Raw genomic sequence first — 22,528 nt, 5'->3', positions numbered from 1 at the left:
GGGGGGGGAGCTAACAGAATCTGTTTAAGAGTGATAAATTATGCATGTATATTAATGATACTTAATCACCTCCGTGATTATAATGAAAGAATAATTTTATGTTGTTCTGGTATGTGTTAGGATATCTATAAATGGAGCAGGAATTATGAAATACATCCAACTGGGTCATTCAGACTACAGAGGATGGCATGCTAAAAAGCATGGAGGTAACTTACTGCATCTGTACATGAATGCCAGAAGTATCAGGAGCAGAGGGATAAAGTTAGTTGCCTTGATACATATGTTAGGGCCTAACATTGTAGGCATTAGTGAGATTTGGCTTTCCGAAGCAGATATACTAACTGGCTTTATGTGTAAAGGATAGAGTATTTTTAGGAAGGATATAGATAAAACAAGGAATGGGATATGCTGCTAATGATATTAGATGATTCGAGTCTATTTGGGGAGGGGGGGGTGGCTATGACTACTAGTAACAGTTTTCCATGTAGCTGTAAGTTTGAAGGTAAGCAGTGGATACTGACAAGATCATATGCATAATGGGATGTTGTTACATACTTAGTGGTGACAAAACACATCACCAAATCAACCTGATGGGTACTAAACAAGTAATCATCATGGGTGACTTTAATTATCTGACTATTGAATGATGGTCACATAATGTGCGTGATAGAAGAAACTCGAGATCAGAGTGTGTTAGATTTGATTATAATGTTGGGGGGGGGGATCATTTAAACACATGACTGTTCTACCTCTGGTTGGTGACAGTGATCATGCTGTACTGACAAGGGACATATATGGATGTTCCATTCAGGAAAAGTTACATTCTGAACTACAAAGCAGGAATTACAATTGAGAAGTATACTAGATTCTGTCCCATAATACGAGTTCCTAGATGGGAAAGATATCGACAGTGCATAGGATCCATTTAAAAAATATTTAAATTATGCAGTATCAAAATGTGTCCTTAGAGTTTGAGAATAAATAGAGTAGGAGTGAAATGGATGAGTACTCTTACTAAGCAACAGATTTTTAAGAAAAGGAAATGATATGGAATGAATACCATGTAAGGATGATGTCGATTGTCAAAAACATAAGATACAGGCTAGAAGAGTTACATGTATTGTATGGAAAGCTGAATATGAAAAGAAACTAGCTCTGCAAACTAAAGACAACCTAGAAGAATTCTGTCATTATTCTGCTTGTAAAAGAAGAAATGAAGGTGAAAGAATAACCAGTGAATGCAGATAGTATGCAGGTGACAGATGCAAAAGAGTTATCTACTGAGTGCCCATTTGCTAAATGTTATCAAGCTGATGTATGTGATGATGATGTTAAGAGGAAGCATTGAGTTCAATGCTTTCTCTTAATTGGATGAAGAAATTCTGGTATAGGAAGAGATGGCAGTACTAGAGTTGTTGCATAGACTGAATAAAAATTCAGCTATAGGATATCAACATGGATGCTAAAATAGTGTTCAGCTGAACTGCCTATGACTGAAAAGACTGTCATTTGAGATTCAGAACAGAAAAGATTCCACAGAAGTGGAAAGAATGAATGAATGAATGAATGATAGATAATCCCTTTAAACAAGGGTGAGTGAAGACTGGTGTGCCCAACTATTGACCTATCATTATCTCAGGAGTAGTGGTGAGGATTTTAGAAAAGTTGCATACAGAAATGGGGTGACAGTGAATGTATACTTGGCAAACATCATGGATTTGCTGGTCATGTTTGAACAATTTATTCACACTTTATAATAATGTTATGGTTTAGTTAGATAAGGATAATGTACTCCATTGATACTTTTGGACTTTGCTAAAACTTTTGACAGATACATCATGGAAGGCTGTTGCATAAGTTTGGGAGATATGGGGTTGGATTATAAATTACTAGTTTAGATAAGAGGATGGTGAGTAACATCTGAAAAAGTGTTGTATGCAGGATGTGAGTTAATAAGATTTTAGATGACCAGTGATGTTCCCCAGGGATCACTCCTTGGTCCATTATTGTTTAGTCTGTACATTAATGATATTGGGAAGGATTTAACAGGTGACACACAGTCATTTGAGGATGATGCAAAAATGGGTAGGTAGGGTAATTAGAAATGTGACTGATGTGCATTACTTGCAGAATGATTTGAAATGCCTAGAAATGTGGACATGTGAAAATAGCTCCACATTTCCACATTTCTAGCTTCAGTGTTAGTAAGTGTAAAGTTATACATTTTGGTACATTTCTACAATCCTATATTTGTAGGATTGTAAATATATCTCATTATGCTAGAAGAAACTGATGAGGTTAGAGATCTTGGAGTCAGTAGATAGGAAGTTGAAATTCAGAGGTTATATAGAAAAAATTGCAAATACAACTAAGAGGATAATCATAATGCTGACACAAACACTGACATGCAAGAATAAGGAAGTTATTTTGTCTCTTTACAAGGTTTTGATAATGACCTCATCTTGACTGTTATGCACAGATCTGCTCTTCTGGTTTCAGAGGTTATGCAGATACAGTGAAGAGAGAGAATGCAAAGGAGTGCTGAATGAGGACTGTGGAATTAAATTTTGAGGACAGATTGAGAATTTGTGGACTGCAGACACTAGCAAACAGGAAAAGAAGCATGGTATAATACCTGCGAACGTCTGAAATTGTGATATAGTATAACAGCAGGTTAAATTTTTAATTTTATAGGAGGTGGGACAAAGAGATGGCATCTACGGAAATTGAGAATGAATGCTGTCAAGATAAGAGTGAGATCTAGATTTTTCATTTTAGAAATTATGGACTTTACAACCGTGTTATAAATAACTCTCTTAATTACCTGACGTTTCGATCTTCTTATTGAGATCATCATCTGGAGCATATACAAATATACAGAACAAGCTGAGTTACATTAGATACAGTAAGCTAGAGAAACAATGATTTGATCACAGGTTATTCTACTGGCATGACATCTAGTGAAAAAAATTACAAATTAATTATTTAGAAACTACATCATGCTAAATTCTATTTATGATAACATGAGCAAACATTCTTTCTTATAGATAGTTTTCTTTCAGTAACAATGATGTCCTATTTTTAGCATTACAATTGTTATTTTTGATTTAGGATCCTGGATTATCTACAGTCCTGTTTATAGCCATTCTTAGAGAGGAAGGTTCCGTGGGTCGAATATGTGCCTTCCATGTGTTTGGGATTTTTAGCCCATTATTGTTCAGATTGGGGTGGTTGATAATAATCTCACAGGCTTCTTAAATTTGCATTCATACCATGTTTTGGCATGATGTAAACAACTGGTGCTTTTCCAGTCAATTCTATGTGAGGTGTTCAGGGCATGATCAGAAAGGCCAGCTTCACCATAATTGTTATATTTAATGTGTTGTTTATGTTTTTTTTTTTTTTTGTCTGATAGGAATTGTGCATCCTGTTTCCTCTATATATGGTATGTTACAGGTTCAATTAATATGGTATACTCCAGGATGGGCCAGTGGAGGGAGTGGGTCTTTGGATGAGTTGAGTAAGCTTTTTAATTTTGCTGGAGGTTTAAATATGGCTTTGAGGTTCCATTTTTGTAGTATTCTGTTTATTTTATCTGATGTCCCTTTAATGTAAGGAATGGTTATAGTTTTATTGTAGTCTGGTTTACCTTTGTTTTTTATTGAGGTCTTGTAGAGAATTTTGTTAAGTGTTTTGGCTGTAACCATTTCTTAGAAAAGTATTACTGATAACTTTAAATTCATCTTTCAGCAGATCTTCAAAGCCCTGTTTTTTTAGAGTATTAATGACACCTAGTTTTTGTGTTGGTAGGAGTTTATGTGTATATATTGGCCAGTATGTGTCGGTTTTTGGTAAACAGTGACGGAAAGATTGCCAGAAGGAAGACGTGTGACAAGTATATCTAGAAACGGAAGTGTGTTCTGTTTTTCAATCTCAATTGTGAACTGTTTGTGTTGTTTGTTTAGGTGGCTAAGGAAAGTGTCTAGTGTCTGGTGGATACCATGGGACCAGATCACGAAAACATCGTCAACATATCTAAGCCAAACTTTGAGTTTTAAAGGAGAGGAATCTAAAGCTTGTTGCTCAAAATGTTTCATAAAAATTAGCAATGGGGGGGGGGGGGATAATGGCGATCCCGTGGCTGTGCCTTCTTTTTGTAGGTAGAAAGCGTTTTGCCATACAAAATAACCAGAACATAATATTTGCACAAAGAGCGCCGTGATATCTGGAGGAAATTTGTTCTGTAAAAGAAGGATTGTGTCATTGATTGGGACATTCGTAAAGAGGTCAGAGATGTCAAAACTGACTAATAAATCATCTTTTTCTAATGTAATGTCTTTGATTATGTTTATGAAGTGTTGTGTGTTTATTTGTAGTATTGAAAGAGGCTTAAGATTCATCCCAAATAACATAGCAGACAAAATATGTTTAGAAGACACCAACATTTTAAATATAAATCATAACAAAACAAAAACAAGCATCTTAAAGAAACATGAATTAACAGCGGTGAAATCAATAAAATCAAATCCAAACATTGTAATAACTAGCGCCAATAAAGGAAGTGGCACCGTTATTCTAAACCAAACCACTTATTTAGAAAAAATGAATCTGCTAGTCTTGGATAATAATACATACCAACTCATTAACTACGACCCAACTAATAGAATAAAAAAGAAAACAGAGAAACTACTTAAATCAATTACTACATGGCTCAAAGATACAGTCAAAAAACTACTTCTGCACTATGCTCGTTCCCCGAGAATTTACGGGCTACCGAAAATACACAAACAAAACATACCACTCCGGCTGATAGTCGAAGGGATAGATAGCCCGAATTATCACCTAGCCAAGAAATTGGCAGCAACACTCAAGGAGTTGGTAGGTCATTCCCCTTCCTATATCAGAAACACACAACACTTCATAAACATAATCAAAGACATTACATTAGAAAAAGATGATTTATTAGTCAGTTTTGACGTCTCTGCCCTCTTTACGAATGTCTCAATCAATGACACAATCCTTCTTTTACAGAACAAATTCCCTCAAGATATCACACTGCTCTTTACACATGTATTATGTTTACATATTCTTTACACATGTAAAGAATATGTTTATTCTTTACATGTGTAAAGAATAAACCCATTGCTAACTTTTATATGGAACATTTTGAGCAACATGCTTTAGATTCCTCTCCCTTAAAACCTCAAGTATGGCTTAGATACGTTGACAATGTTTTCACGATCTGTTCCAATGGCCGCCAAGCACTAGGCACTTTCCTTAGCCACCTAAACAAACAACACAAATGCATACAGTTCACAATTGAGATTGAAAAACAGAACACAAAAGTATATCCGTTTCTAGATATACTTGTCACAAGTCTTCCTTCTTGCAATCTTTCCTTCACTGTTTCCAGAAACCTACACATACTGGCCAATATACACACATAAACTCCTACCACCATCCAACACAAAAACTAGGTGTCATTAATACTCTAAAAAACAGGGCTTTGAAGATCTGCTCCAATGAACATGCACTGAAAGACGAATTTAAAGTTATCAGCAATACTTTTCTAAAAAATAGTTACCAAAACACTATTAATAAAATTCTCTACAAGACCTCAATAAAAAACAAAGATAAACAAGACAACAATAAAACTATAACCATTCCTTACATTAAAGGGACATCAGATAAAATAAACATAATACTACAAAACTACAACCTCAAAGCCACCTTTAAACCTCCTGCAAAATTAAAAAGCTTACTCAACTCATCCAAAGACCCACTCCCTCCGCTGACCTACCCTGTAGTATACTGTATTTATTGCACCTGTAATATGCCATATATAGGGGAAACAGGACTCACAATTCCTATCAGACAAAAAGAACATAAACGACACATTAAATATAATTACTGTGGTGAAGCTGGCCTTTCTGATCATGCCCTGTGAACACCTTACATAGAATTGACTGGAAAAGCACCAGTTGTTTACATCACACAAAAACATGGTATGAATGCAAATTTAAGGAAGCCTGTGAGATTATTATCAACTACCCCAATCTGAACAATAACAACACCTAATAGTAACTATAAAGAAGACTGTAGGATACTAAATCAAAAATAACAATTGTAATGCTAAAAGTAGGACATCATTGTTATTGAAATTAAACTATCTATGAGAAAGAATGTTTGCTCATGTTATCATAAATAGAATTTAGCTTGATGTAGTTTCTCAATAATTAATTAATTTGTTTTTTTTTTTTTTTCACTAGAAGTCATAACAGTAGAATAATCTGTGATCAAATCATTGTTTCTCTAGCTTACTGTATGTAATGTAACTCAGCTTGTTCTGTATATTTGTGTATGCTCCAGATGATGATCTTAATATGAAGATCAAAACGTCAGGAAATCAAAAGTTATTTATAACATGGTTGTAAAGTTCATAATTTCTAAAATGAATGCTGATCATTGTGCAGCACTAAAAGAAAGGAGCTAGATTTTTCTCTCATAGAGCATTGTGGGATTGGAATGTATTACCTTTGTTGAATGTGAATGCAGCTAATGTGAGTAAATTCAAGAATAGGTATGATAACTGGTATGGGTGACATGGTTCTCCCTCACTGAGTCCCTGAATCCCTTGAAGGTCTTTGATGATGATATTAATAATAAATACTTTATTTTCAAGGAAGCTAAACTTGAAGAAGAACAGAAACACAGAGAGGAAGAAACACAGATTTTAGCAAGAAAATTAGCTGAGAAAACAAAAGCAGGTAATGATGAGAAAGAAGGTATCAAAAAATTTTATTGTATTATAATTGTAAAAATATATTTGATTAATTATAATTGAATAAAAATTAATGGATTTTATTTAGTTTTATTCCTTCAGTTTTCTGAAGGAAATTGATTTTTTCCATTTAATTGAACTGCTTTTAATTAGTCATTTTTCAAATAACTAGATGGACTTTTATCTATAGTCTACAGTTGACCCTTGAACAACGCAAGGTTAGGGGCGTTGACCATGTTGTTCGAAAATCTGCATATAACTTTTGACTCCCCAAACACTTAACTACTAATAGCCTACTCTTGACTGGAAGCCTTATCAGTTACATAAACGGTTGATTAACACATATTTTGTATGTTATATGTATTATACACTGTATTCATACAACAAAGTAAGCTAAAGAAAAGAAAATGTTAAGAAAATCATAAGGAAGTGAAAATACATTTACAGAAATATACTGTATTTATCGATACTTGTAAGTTTATGTTGTATGTTTACAAGACGAATCACATGTCTGTCAGTACTTACATCAATATTGTCTTATATGATACAAAACACTGTAGATATCATATGGTATTACTAACACGACATCAAAAATGAAAAGATAATGTGAAAAAGAATTCATATTTATTTACAGGTATAACGATTCATGCATTGATAATGAAGAAGCAGCTATATGATTGCTTTATAGTAGGTTAGTGCAACCAATATGATTGCATTGCTTTGCGATAGTCTAGCCTATACACTAATGAATGAATCGTTATAATTTTTCTATTTTATGCTAATTAATTTAACTAATTAATAAGTTAATTTATTCAGTTATGATTTAATACTGCATCTTTATGTTTGTTTACATTTCTCTCGACTGCAAATGGCCATGTATGGTCTGTAAGGGTTGTGTGTGTATGTTTTGATAATATAGATTAGTATCTACATATATTTCATGCATTCACGACATACATAACTTTTTCTTAATTTTTTTTATATTTCTAGGCTACACGGTTCATCTGCGAGTTTTTTAAATTGTCGAAATGTCTAAAAAAATTTCCAATCTATTTATTAAATAAAACCACATATAAGTGAAACTGCAGTTCAAATCCACATTCTTCAAGGGTCAACTGTAACTCTCCCCACCCTAGTGAAAGGTTATAGAACATAAGGCAATAGTACCTGCAGAAGTTTTTTAAACAGATTGGAAATCAAAAAGAAACTTATTAATATTTGATTTAAATAACTAGGTTGAGATTTTTATACTTCTATACTTAAGCATTTCTGGTCAAATATCATCTACTTCTGCTGCCTTTCCACATTTCAAGCCTTTGATGGCTTTTTCTACTTCAAGTATGGATATGTATCCCTGACTGTTGAGTGTTTTTTTATCACTCTGTTTCATTTAGCAATTTTTTGAAGCAGTTACTCCATACTTCAAGGATATCTTTTTCTCCAGTTTTCATGCCACCTTTATCATCTCTAATTCCTTTTACAACACTCTTTCCTCCATTTCTGAGCTTCTTCAACAACCTCCAGAATATCTTGCCACCTTCCTGATATTTATTTTCTATGTTCCTGCCAAAATCTTCCCATGACTTTTGTTTAGCTAAGTTTTACACAGTTTTTAGCTTTCTTACATTTGTCTCTGTATTCTCTAAGAGCACTAGCTGACTTATTTGATATGCTGGAAGTTTATTTTTCACTTGGTTAGACTATAATAAATATAGTTTAATCCTTTATCCGGGTGTGAGCAAGCGGGGATTCGCTCCTGAAAGTGTCTTCGGGACTGAGTGTGGTGTGGTGCGGTGCTGCCTTGCCTGGGTAAGGAAGGAGAGTACAACACCTTCCTTACCCCTGTAGGGTGATACAGCACCATGTTCGGTCCTGAGGATGTTTTCGGATGCAAGCTTTGTTTGCTCATGCTTGGATGAGGGATTAAACTAAATTTATTATTTATTTGATATGCAATCTCACCACATGAAACTCTGGCTGAATCAATCAGGGTTTTCTTCAAGGCTTGCCACTGAATCTCCAAGATTTGGTTCCTGTTCTCAAATTGTTTTATTTTTTCTTCAATAATCTTTGTGTATTTTAGTCCACAGTTCACATCTGAGAGCTGCTCAACTTTTATTTGCTTTAAAACTTTCTTACATGTTCGTCTTTTCAAAATGAAATTCAGTTTTATCCTGCTCAAGACTAAATAGCGATTCCTTCCAATTTCAAAACCTCTGTACACTCTGGTGTCCTGCTCCAGGGAGAAAACATCACTATTGACAATAACATAGTCAATGAGACTTTTCTTATTCCTTGCCTCTTCTCTCCATGTGAATTTGTGCACATTTTTGTATTGGAACATGGTGTTAGTAATAACTAGTCCATGTCCTGAGCAGAAATCCAACAGGTATTTGCCGTTATTATTAGCTTTGCTCTTTTCTCCAAATTTTCCCAAAATATTTTTGTATGTCTGACAATCATTACCTATTCTGGTATTTAGATCCCCAACAAGGACCAACTTTTCCTTTTTCATTGTGTCAGTTGCTTTCTCTAAAGCCTTAAAAAATTCCTCCACTCCTACCTAGTAGAACCTTCTGTGGGACCATAGGCACAAATAAGTCTCATTGTCCAGTTCCCCATTCTCATATTTGCCCACATCACTCTACTTGAGACTACACGTACCTGTTCGTTTTAAATGCTTCTATCTGGAATTGGTTACTACTTGTATAAGAAACAGCAGTATGATAATGTCAAATAAAAATGAAACCCTGAAAAGTGATATATGGAGGTGTTGTTGATATTAAAGTGATTTGAGATATCATACACATAAATTGTTTCCTAAAAGTGTTAAGAAATGACTTTCAACTGTGTGTGTGTGTGTGTGTGTGTGTGTGTGTGTGTGTGTGTGTGTGTGTGTGTGTGTGTGTGTGTGTGTGTGTGTGTGTAAATAATTGACTTTATTGTTGAATAAAGACAAACTAAAAGAATATAATCTTCACTGTCTGGTAGCTTATGTTCTTTTACTTTTTGTGTGTATTATAACATTAAATCCAGATATTTATTTTAAAAAAATATGCGTTTCTTAATATAGTAATGCACTATTATAAAACATTTACAGAACCTGATGTCCCACATTTTCAACATTTGTTAAGTACAGTTCCATTCATATTGAGATAATGTGGTATGGTCTCAAAAATTCCCTTAAATAGGTGTTCATGGCTAATTTAAATATTATGCTAAGCTATTCTGGACTTGTGAGGGCTAATGTATTGAATTAATACTTGAATGGTTTGTTGCATTAAGGTGATGAAGAACTGCATTCTCCCTCTGAATCCTGGATACTTATTCAAAAAAACCAGATAAATATGGAATTTAAATTTTTTTTTCCTAGTTGCAGGTTGATTAAAGTGGTGTATAGTTATCTGCAATTCTTTGGATAACTTTTAGATGTGGATTTTAGATTTGGATAACTTTTTGTATCATAGATTTGATTGTGCCACCATCTTTTTTTACCTGTAAAGCTTGTAGCATAAAGTATGGACTCTGTGTACTTTTCACAATGTCGCATTTATTATTATTATTATTATTTTAGTAACCTCCATGGAGTCAATAAACTCATCTTGGGAGACCCAGTCAACCAGCAATCTGTCTATCATAATGAACTTTGAAGTTATTTATCACATTGCACTCTGGCAGTGCATTCCACTCGCCAACAATTCTCCACGTAAAAAATCTATTCTTTGCACGCTTCTTCACCACAACTTCATATAACTTACAGGGATGGCCTCTCATTCTTCCCATCTTAACATCCACTTTTTATAATTCCTTCTGTATTAATCCGATAGAATCTCTTAACTAACTTGAAGGTCTTTATCATATCTCCTCTTTTTCTCCTATTACCAGCTTCTTTAATCTACATTCTCTCAAACACTCTTCATAACCAGCACTGCAGAGTCATGATATCATGTCATTTGTCTTTGGATCCTCTCTAGTGTTTCCACATCACAAGGAAAACTAGGTGACCAAACTTGAGCACATTAGTCCATGTGTAGCCTGGCCAATGCCCTATATAGAGGCAACACCACCATCTCCTTAACCCTACCTATCAATACACTTTTTATCATAGTAGCAGTAAGATGTGCAGTTGTTGCAAAACACTTGTGTTGCACCCTCAAAACTTCAGTCCATTGTCTACCATCACTCCAAGATCATGAATCTCATCCACTTCCTGAAGTACAGCTCCACTAATTCAGTACATAGTCTTATATCTCAGTATCCCAGAGTGTAACACCTTGCATTTATTAATATTAAAACTGTAACCCCACTCATTTGCTTAAGCTGAAAGTCTATTCAAATCTTCCTGTAGAGAATTAACATCAGCACCACTCTTGATAATTCTACTTACCTTTTCTTCATCAGCAAATATTTGAAGATCCCCAGTCAATCCACATGAAATATCATTAACAAATCAGTTAAACAGTAGGAGCCTAAGAACAGAACCCTGAGGCATGCCACTGGTCACCTTCCTTTTTTGAGACACTGCTCCATCTTACACAACTTGCTGGTATCTTTCAGAAAGCTGAAATATGATGGATGATGCATGAATTCTTCTGCTGTGGTATTGTGTTTGTAAACATATGCTTGCAGTATATTGACTCAGTCAGGTTGCCCTCTGTTGCTCTGGTAAGAACATCTGAGAAGAAAAGTAGTCTAATTGCCTTTTTTTTGTGACAAATTTTAATGGTTGACACATTATTTATGTCAGTATAATTTCTTAATTTATAATAATCACAATTTCACTTTTATTACTGAAAAGTTATAAATTATTATATACAGTTATTTTCAGGGGGTGCTTAAGGTTCAAAGCTGTATAACTGAGAGAAGACCTCCACATAGCCTTTAAAGGAATGCGGAGAACCGACCAGGGCTTCTGACCTAATGTCCAATCCTCACCTTCTCGTGGTGCACCCTGTTGGGTATCTACTTGGATACTGAACGAACGAGGATGGGCTGGCAATTTGTGATTTAACCGACCAAATTGTATTCTTATTGGTTAAACCAAAATAAAAAATGATGGTACAACGTGACAAAATTTCATGCCGGCTGGGGTGTCGCCTGGTTAAACAAGGCCCCCGTTGTTTTCGCCATGGAACCAGGGCGAACAGTGAAAAGTCAGCTACTGGAACAAATCTGAAAACAAACCCCAACTCAACATCACCAGAGTTAAAGATCGGTACTATCAGCATAAGAAGCCTGAATAGCAAAGAAATGGAGCTAGCTGAGGAATTAGATAAGTACCAGATCGACATAATAGGAGTGACTGAAACAAAACTGGTGATATCTTTTTGAGCAATAAATACAAAATGTTATATTCAGGCAATGACAATCAAGGAAAAGAAGAAGTATCCATACTATTCAACACAAAATACGAGGCTAATCTTCTTGAATGGCAGTCAGTCTCAAGTAGAGTAATGTGGGCAAATATGAGAATGGGGAACTGGACAATGAGACTTATTTGTGCATATGGTCCCACAGAAGGTTCTACTAAGATAGAAGTGGAGCAATTTTTTAAGGCTTTAGGAAAAGCAACTGACACAATGAAAAAGGAAAAGTTGGTCTTTGTTGGGGATCTAAATAGCAGAGTAGGAAATGATTGTGAGACATACAAAAATATTTTGGGAAAATTTGGAGATAAGAGCAAAACTAATAATAATGGCAAATATCTGTTGGATTTCTGCTCAGAATATGGACTGGTTATTACTAACACCATGTTTCAACATAAAAATGTGCACAAATTCACATGGAGAGAAGAAGCAAGGAATAAGAAAAGTCTCATTGACTATGTTATTGTTGATAGTGATGTTTTCTCCCTGGTGCAGGACACCAGAGTGTACAGAGGATTTGAAATTGGAAGGAATCACTATCTAGTCTTGAGCAGGATAAAATTGAATTTCATATTGAAAAGAATAACATGTAAGAAAGTTTTAAAGCGAATAAAAGTTGAGCAGCTCTCAGATGTGAACTGTGGACTAAAATACACAAAGATTATTGAAGAAAAAATGAAAGAGTTTGAGAACAGGAATCAAACCTTGGAGAATCAGTGGCAAACTCTGAAGAAAATATTGATTGATTCTGCCAGAGAGGCATGTGGTGAGGTTGTCTGCAAGGATAAAAAAATCAGAACTCCCTGATGGGCACAGGAAGTTAAAGAGGCAGTGAAGGAAAAGAAGAAAGCATATCAAAAGTTCCTGTCAAATAAGTCAGCTTGTGCTCTTAGAGAATATAGAGACAAATGCAAGAATGCTAAACACTGTGTAAAACTAGCTAAACAAAAAGTCATGGAAAGACTTTGGCAAGAAAATAGAAAATAAATATCAAGAAGGTGGCAAAATATTCTGGAGGTTGTTGAAGAAGCTTAGGAATGGAGGAAAGAGTGCTATAAAAGGAGTTGGAGATGATAAAGGTGACATGAAAACGCAAGAAAAAGATATCTTTGAAGTATGGAGTAATTACTTTGAAAAACTGCTAAATGAAACAAGCAGTGATGACAGCACAGTGGTAAAAAAGACTGACCATGCATGCAGTCAGGAATACATATCCATACTTGAAGTAGAAAAAGCCATCAAAGGCTTGAAATGTGGAAAGGCAGCAGGAGTAGATGATATTTGACCAGAAATGCTGAAGTATGGTGGTATAAGAGTCTTACAGTGGCTGCACTGCATAGTTCAGAAAGCCTGGACAGAGGGACGAATTCCCGATGATTGGAGTAGAGCTCTCATAGTACCCATATATAAAAAGGGAAATAAAACTGAATGTGAGAATTACAGAAGTATTTCCCTACTGAGTGTTCCTGGCAAGATCTATGCAAGTATACTTGAGAAACAGTTGAGAAGAATTGTGGAAAAGCTTGGTGAAGAACAAGCTGGATTCAGGCCAAATGAAGGCTGTCAGGATCAGATCTTCACTTTATGACAAATAGTCGAAAAAGCATGGGAATATAACAGAGATGTGTATTTAAGTTTAGTCTATTTGGAAAAGGCATATGACAAGGTGCCAAGAGAGAAGCTATTCAATACGCTACAGTTATATGGTGTCAATGGGGCATTATATCAAGCAATACTTAGTCTTTATTTGAGTTGTAAGTCAGCAGTTAGAATTGAAGGAAGTACAGGAAGATGGTTTAATGTTAAATCTGGTGTGAGACAAGGATGTACATTATCCCCTCTGTTATTCATTATCTAAATGGGTCACATTATGAAGGAAAGTGGTATTAAACATGATATCAAAATTGGAGATGTTAATGTCAGCTCTTTGCTTTATGCGGATGATGTTATTCTTCTAAATAAATCTGCGAGATTCTCTGACTAAATTGAATAGCTGTTGTAATAGATATGGTATGAAGGTCAGCAATAAAAAGACAAGGACAATGAAAATAAGCAGAATCATTGAAAATGTCAACTGCAATATGAATGGAGAACCTATGGAACAAGTGAAACATTTCAGCTACTTAGGCACGATTTTTACTGAAGATGGTCAATTAAATATAGAAATAGACAACAAAATCAGAAAGCTGGTATGGTAGGAAGTGAATTGAATAAATTCATATGGAATAAGAGAGAAATTAGTCGGAACACTAAATTAGCTGTATTCAAGACAGTGTTCAAATCAGTTTTAACTTATGGATCTGAGAGCTGGGTCAGAAATAAAATACTTGACCAAAGGCTAGAGACCACAGATATGAGAGTCCTGAGAATGATTATAGGCGTGAACAGATGGCATTAATGGCAACATCATATTAAAAACGAGGATATTAGGAAAGAACTAGACATTGTTAACAACCAGGAATGTGTTGGCAGAGCTAATCTCAGGTGGTATGGTCACTTAAACAGAATGGACGAAGAAAGATTTGCAAAACAAGTGTTCTCTGCCAGGTTGGCAGCAATACGACCCAGAGGAAGACCAGGATATAGGTGGATTGATACGGTACAAAGTGCCTTAGACGATAGAAATATAAGATCTGATAATGTTGGAGTCTTGACATTAACAGACTGTTCTGGAGGAAAATTGTAGATAGGAAGTTAGTAATGATGTAATTTTTTTCATGTAGTACTATCATATCCTGTACACCCCTTGAGGGTACATGGCAGGAATTTGATGATGAAGATAAGTTATTTTCAGCATCCAGGAATGCATTAGCAGAGCTAATCTCAGGTAGTATGGTCACTTAAACAGAATGGGCGAGGAAAGATTAGCAAAACGAGTGTTCTCTGCCAAGTTAGTTAGCAGGAAAACGACCCAGAGGAAGACCAAGATATAGGTGTATTGATACAGTACAAAGTGCCTTAGATGATAGAAATATAAGATGTGATAATGCTGAAGTCTTGACAAGTAACAGACTGATTTGGAGGAAAATTGTAGATATAAAGTTAGTAATGATGTAAATTTTTCATGTAGTACTAACATATCCTGTACACTCCCTGAGGATACATGGCAGGAATTTGATGATGATGATGATGGTTGAGATTTTTATAAATTGTGAAGGAACAAAATAAATTTATTACCTCTAAAGCTGCTAATATTTCACTGTTTCTCAATCTTGGTTTGTGCGCTTAAAATCTTGGCTGTAAGGAGCAGAATAGTTTTTTTTCTGGAGTCGTGTGTGTGTCAGGTGAGGTTTTGGGCATACTGTCTTTTCCCACAACTTTTTAGCCATTGACCAAAAGAAGTCATGGCAAGATGAATTTATTCAGATTAAAGCGTACTAGTTCTGTATGTTTTAAGGGTTCCATGCTATTGGCACAGATGATGGTGTCACTTATGCAATATAACTTCCACTGTATTAAAGGTTTCTATAAATAGAAAAAGATAATGAATCATTTGGTAGAAAAACTCACATAAAAAGATTCATAGCTTAGCCTTCCAACAAAAAACTTGCTATATACAAACTCGAACAGAATTGCACAGCGATGAAATTATCGTCGCATCACAGAAGCAGTTATTGCCTCACTCAGGGTTATGGCTTATATGATATAGGTTATAACAAGGTTACAATACTACTTCTACCTAAGAATATATTACAGAAACCCACTCCCTCTTCACCTGCACAGCAGATAACAGTGTTTGAATGTTGACATCCTGATAAAATTCAAATGTCCTAAGAGCAACATCTGCCATAAAAACAAATGGCAGTCTTAAAAAATTTATATAATAACAAGAACATTGTTATAACCAAAGCATTTGTGGATAACAGGATTGTCATAATGGATCAAATAGAATATAACAAAAAATATCAATGTCTTAAAAAAATCATCATCATCAAATTCCTGCCATGTACCCTCAAGGGGTGTACAGGATATGAGTGTGCTACATGAAAAATTTACATTATTACTAACTTCCTATCTACAATTTTCCTCCAAATCAGTCTGTTGCCAAGACTCCAACATTATCAGATTTTATATTTCTATCGTCTAAGGTATTTTTTACCGTATCAATCCACCTATATCTTGGTCTTCCTTTGGGTCGTTTTCCTGCCGACCTGGCAGATAACACTTGTTTTGCTAATATCTTTCCTCGCCCATTCTATTGGGACATGGTCAACCGTGCGACGGAAGAAAAGATCAAATATGCAATTCTATTCTGTTGATCTATTACCAGGTAAACATGAGTTAAAAGAACAGCATAAACATAAAATTTGAAAAATCTTGCTTATAATTTAAGTTTAAGTTTATTTCTATTGTATAGAATAACATAAAATTTTAAAAATATCACTTATAATTAAGTTTATTTTTATTGTGTTGAATTACGAATTGTATACAAGTTATATTGAAATTTCTGATCAAAAAATGAGTCAGCTAGTTAATAAATATTTATATTATATATTTTCGTTTATATCATATATCAAAATTTGTAGGATCATTTAAGAAAGAGATGGTTAAAAAAAGTGTTCCAAAAATGATTTAAAAATGAAAAGATATAATTGCAAAATTCTTATATTTGTAAATTTAGGGACACAAAAACACACGTGTTGAACAGATTATTTTATTAATCTTTCAACATTTAATTACTAATAAAATAAAACTTGACGTTTCGACCCCTGTATCGAGGTAATCATCGGAAGAATACAAGTGTATAAGGAACCAAGCTACATGCTCATGCCGTGTATACCGGTAAACTAAATCTACATAGTTAATAAATCCTTTTCCCTAGCCTGACCTCTAATGAAAAAAATAAAATAAAATAAAATAAATAAATAAATAAATACAACTACAATAAACTGCTAAAGTCCTCATGTATTAATATTCTTCTGGATAGTTCTGATTGTTATAATATGATTTCTTTCAGTTGCTGTTGAATGTTACAAACACTTCACCAGGTTGTCTTCTTGTAGTGGGATTTTTCTATGGCTAGTTTAGGTTGTTATACAGGTTGTAGATGGGTCCTCCACATTCTTGAAATGGTTAGACCATCATTTTTGTTGAGATTTGAGTTGTGTTTGAGCATTTCACATGACTCTTTAAATTTTCTCTCAAACCAGGTTTTGGTGCGGTGTAGGGACTTAGTATTTTTCCAATCAATTCTGTGGTATGTTTGGAGTGCGTGGTCAGAAAGGCCAGTTTTACCAAAATGGAGGTATTTAATGTGTCGTTTGTGTTCGTCTTGTTTGATTGGGATGGTTCGCCCTGTTTCCCCTATGTATGGTATGTTACATGTGCATTGTATTTTGTATACACCTGGGTGGACTAGGTGTGGAAGAGGATCTTTAGAAGAACTGAGTAGGTGTCTTAACTTATTTGGGGGTTTAAAGGTGGTTTTAATGTTGTATTTGCGAAGTGTTCTGTCTATTTTTTCCGAAATGTCTCTAACATAAGGAATGGCAATAGCATTCTTGAAATTTCTTTTGTTCTTACTGGTATTGGTATCTTTATGGAGGATCTTGTGAATAGTTTTTTTACTGTATCCATTTTTGATAAATGTTTGGTTGATGATCTTGTATTCCTGGTTTAGAGCCTGTTCATTAGAACAAATAATTAGGACTCTGTGTTTAAGGGTGCTTATGACACCTAGTTTTTGTGTTGGGTGGTGGTAAGAATTTTTGTGTATGTATTGGCCTGTGTGTGTGTAGGTAATGAGTGCTTGGCCGAGTCTGAAAAACTACTGAAAAACAAAGAAAAATTAGTAATGAAATTTCAAGTCTTACAACAACAGAAAAGCACAAGACCATCAAGACACCATTACGAAAGAAACAGCCAATCACAAACCGACATCATAAGGAGCAGCCAATCGCCCACAAACAATGTTAGGAGCAACCAACCACCATCGGATCACTGCTTGGTTATCAACCAATCAAACCACAATCTCACCCAAGGTGAACTCTCGCTGCTAAAGAAAGGTTTGAACTACGCCATTGCTCCGAGGTCAGTAAACAAACTTGATATCGTGTATCATATCGAGAGAGGTTTACGATCCCTCCCCACCATTTTGGCTGATAAAATACGAATGGAAACATCGTGTATACTAAATTCAAAAAAAAATTACGCACCAACTTAAACAATACCAAAAATCTAGCCCTTAAATCCTTAAAAAATAACCTAGACATTATAATCACAAAAGCAGATAAGGGCAATGCCACTGTCCTTTTAGACTGTACAACATACATTAAAAACATGAACCATTTAATATTGGACCACAACACCTACCAAATGGTAAACTACAACCCCACAAAAAGAAAACAACTGAATTAATCAAATCCATCCACACATGGCCCGAAGAAACAACAAAAAAATTAATACTTAGTATGCCCGTGCACCCAGAATTTATGGCCTGCCAAAAATACACAAACCAGGCACACCGCTTCATCCGATTGTTGAAGTAATTGACAGCCCAAATTATCACTTAGCCAAAAAATTTGTCACACTCAAGGAATTGGTAGGTCAGTCCCCTTCCTACATAAAAAAATACACATTTCATTAATAAAATTAAAAACATTACACTCAACGACCAAGATTTATTAGTCAGCTTTGACATAACTTCCCCTTTCACCAATGTCCCAATCAATGACACGATCTTGCTCCTACGGAACATATTTCCACATGACGTCACGGCCCTCTTTACCTACGTACCCCGCTTCGGATATTTCGTCTGGCAAAACAATTTTTACCTTCAAAAAGAAGGTACAGTCATGGGCTCACCACTTTCTCCCCCAATAGCTAACTTTTATATGGAAGACTTTGAGCAACGTGCTCTAGAGACAGCATGTCTAAAGCCCAAAATTTGGCTCAGATACGTTGACGATATTTTCGCCATTTGGCCCCACGCCCACGAAGCTCTAAATACATTCCTTAGCCACCTAAACAAACAACACAAACGTATCCAATTCACCATTGAAATGGAAAAAAAACAACTCTCTTCCTTTCCTAGACACACTTGTCACACATCTTTCCGCTGGCTGTCCCTCCTTCTCAGTTTACCGGAAACCTACACACACAGGCCAATACATACACAAAAATTCTTACCACCACCCAACAAAAAAACTAGATGTCATAAGCACCCTTAAACACAGAGCCGTGTTTAAGGGTGCTTATGACCTTGTCACACATCTTTTAGATGTGTTCTTTTAGATTTAGATTGTATTCCTGGTTTAGAGCCTGTTCTAATGAACAGGCTCTAAACCAGGAATACAAGATCATCAACCAAACATTTATCGAAAATGGATACAGTAAAAAAACTATTCACAAGATCCTCCATAAAGATACCAGTAAGAACAAAAAAGATTTCAAAAATGTTATTGCCATTCCTTATGTTAGAGGCATTTCGGAAAAAATAGACAGAACACTTTGCAAATACAACATTAAAACCACCTTTAAACCCCCAAATAAGTTAAGACACCTACTCAGTTCTTCTAAAGATCCTCTTCCACACCTAGTCCACCCAGGGGTATACAAAATACAATGCACATGTAACATACCATACATAGGGGAAACAGGGCGAACCATCCCAATCAGACAAGACGAACACAAACGACACATTAAATACCTCCATTTTGGTAAAACCGGCCTTTCTGACCACGCACTCCAAACATACCACAGAATTGATTGGAAAAATACCAAGTCCCTACACCGCACCAAAACCTGGTTTGAGAGAAAATTTAAAGAGTCATGTGAAATGCTCAAACACAACCCAAATCTCAACAAAAATGATGGTCTAACCATTTCAAGAATGTGGAGGACCCATCTACAACCTGTATAACAACCTAAACTAGCCATAGAAAAATCCCACTACAAGAAGACAACCTGGTGAAGTGTTTGTAACATTCAACAGCAACTGAAAGAAATCATATTATAACAATCAGAACTATCCAGAAGAATATTAATACATGAGGACTTTAGCAGTTTATTGTAGTTGTATTTATTTATTTTATTTTATTTTATTTTTTTCATTAGAGGTCAGGCTAGGGAAAAGGATTTATTAACTATGTAGATTTAGTTTACCAGTATACACGGCATGAGCATGTAGCTTGGTTCCTTATACACTTGTATTCTTCTGATGATGACCTCGATACAGGGATCGAAACATCAAGTTTTATTTTATTAGTAATTAATAAAATAATCTGTTCAACACATATGTTTTTGTGTCCCTAAATTTACAAATATGAGTGCTGATCACCGTGTAACCTTAAAAGAAAGAATAATTGCAAAATATTAATATTATTTTGTAAAGTATTTCTGAGCTTCACGGTGTAAGGCAATGTTTCTCAATGTGGCACATACGCCCCAGAGGGGGCAATTTGAAGATTTTGGGTTGCAATTAGAAAATGTACTTGTACGTATTTATATTATACTTTTTCAGAACTTGGCTGACTATTATGCTAGAGGGGGGGATATCAAAATCTTTGAGACATTGATGTGGGGCATGATCCAAAAAATGTTGAGAAACACTGGTGTGTGGTCTCTTCTTTGGCAAATTATCATTTGTGCGGCTATTTAGTTCAATACGCATTCGCAAGATAGTTTAACTTCTATTAAACAGTAAGACTAGTTTGTTTCTTATATCTTTTCCAATATTTGTGTCAACGTTACAGTTACAATGTGTGAAGAACAACTTCTCACATCCCTGTTAATTACATGCTTACTTAATCTCCAGGGATGACCTTTTGTTCTTCCATCACTATCACACAGCTGAAATATTTCCCCTGCATCAATCTTATAAAAACGTTTTAGTAATTTAAATGTTTCTATCATATCCTCTCTTCTCTGCCTATCAACCAACCTTTGTAATCCACAAGCTCCCAATCTATCAATGTAGGGAGCATTTTTTACACCACTCTCCAACTTAGTCACTCTCCTCTGAGCCCTCTCCACCAATTCCTCATCTCCAAGGAATCCAGGCTACCAAACTTGAGCACAGTAATCCAAATGTGGAAGCATCAACACCTTATAAAGAGGAATAATAATAACCTCTTTATCTCTGTATGTTGGTATGTTCTTCAATAATCAAGTAATCCTATGTGCAATCTTGGACACCTTAGCAATGTATCCTCTGAACTTCAATTCCCTATTCACTAATACCCCCAAGTCCCTAGCCTCATCAATCTCTTGGAGTACCTTTCCATCAAAGTGGTACACAGCTGGTAATCTTTTAACGACGAAATGTATAACTTTACACTTTTCCAGATTGAACTGACATCCATTACCCTTTGTCCATTTTGCCAGCTTATTTAAATCATCCTGCAAACTCTTAACATCGGCTTGATTTCTTATTGCGCTTCCCAACTTTGCATCATCAGCAAACAACTGAACATCTCCCTTTAAGTCATTTTCTATATCATTTATGTACAAATTAAACAATAATGGCCCAAGCATAGAGCCATGAGGCACACCACTGGTCACCTGCTTCATCCTGGACTCTGCTTCCCATACACTACTTTCTGGTATCTATCTCCATAAGCCATTCTCTTATCCATAACACCAGTTTAGTATCCATCCCCATTTGTTCTAATTTGCGTAACAGTATTCCATGGGGATACCCTGTCAAAAGCCTTTGCAAATTCCAGAAGTATCACTGTGTAGCCATTCCCCTTGTCCAACTCAGATGCCTCTATTATAAGAAAGTTAATAAATTGCTAAGGCAGGACAGACCTTTAACAAAACCATGTTGGCCCCTATAGAGTATCATATTCTGATCCACCCAATCCTGAATTCTGACCTTAACCAACTTTTCCAGTACTTTTACCACCACTCCCGAGATGGTAATTGGTCTGTAATTTACAGCCGCAGGCTGAGAGCCTCCTTTATGCAAATGAACTATTTTGCCTTCCATTCACTCCCTAGGGACCACACCAGAGTTCAAACTCAAGTTAAATAACCAAGTAAGAGAAGTTGCCAAATCCCTTGCACATTTGCGTAACACCCGAGCTGATATTCCATCTAAACCAAGAGCAGTGTTTGCGTTTAAGTTCTGCAATATTCTAAGTACCTCTGTTTCGTTAACTTGAATTCTCACATCAGTTATTGCTACAGGTACAGAGATCATTACTTGGGTGATAGACTTTTGAAAAGTGCTCACTCAGTAACTCTACTATTACATCTGATTTGGTCACCTCGATACCATCGGCACCCACTAAGGTTATCCTTCCAAGGTCATTCTTCCTTTTACTTGCCATGTAGCGAAAGAACTTTTTGGAATTACCCCTCATTCCCTTATCTAAGGTCTTCACATAATTGGATTTTGCTTTTCTTACTATGGTACCTTTCTAGATTGAGCTTTGTA

At 35.4% G+C, this 22,528-nt stretch overlaps 1 protein-coding gene across 2 annotated transcripts in view; it reads left to right on the top strand.

Annotated features, from left to right (window-relative positions):
- The window catches only part of Golgin104 (coiled-coil domain-containing protein 186), a 502,507-nt gene that overhangs the window by 292,300 nt on the left and 187,679 nt on the right, over positions 1–22,528 (top strand). For both annotated transcript variants that reach the window (XM_090392368.1, XM_090392369.1), the window contains exon 11: positions 6,683–6,767. In XM_090392368.1, the coding sequence (XP_090248494.1) occupies positions 6,683–6,767 (85 nt within the window). The remainder of the gene's footprint in view (positions 1–6,682; positions 6,768–22,528) is intronic.

Source organism: Typopeltis vanoorti, chromosome 5, assembly GCF_054136105.1.
Source record: "Typopeltis vanoorti isolate ZY-2024b chromosome 5, IOZ_Tvanoo_1.0, whole genome shotgun sequence".
In the NCBI taxonomy this organism is placed as follows: Eukaryota; Metazoa; Arthropoda; class Arachnida; order Uropygi; family Thelyphonidae; genus Typopeltis; species Typopeltis vanoorti.
The sequence above is the reverse complement of the archived record's forward strand: the minus strand, read 5'-3'. Positions and strand labels throughout refer to the sequence as shown.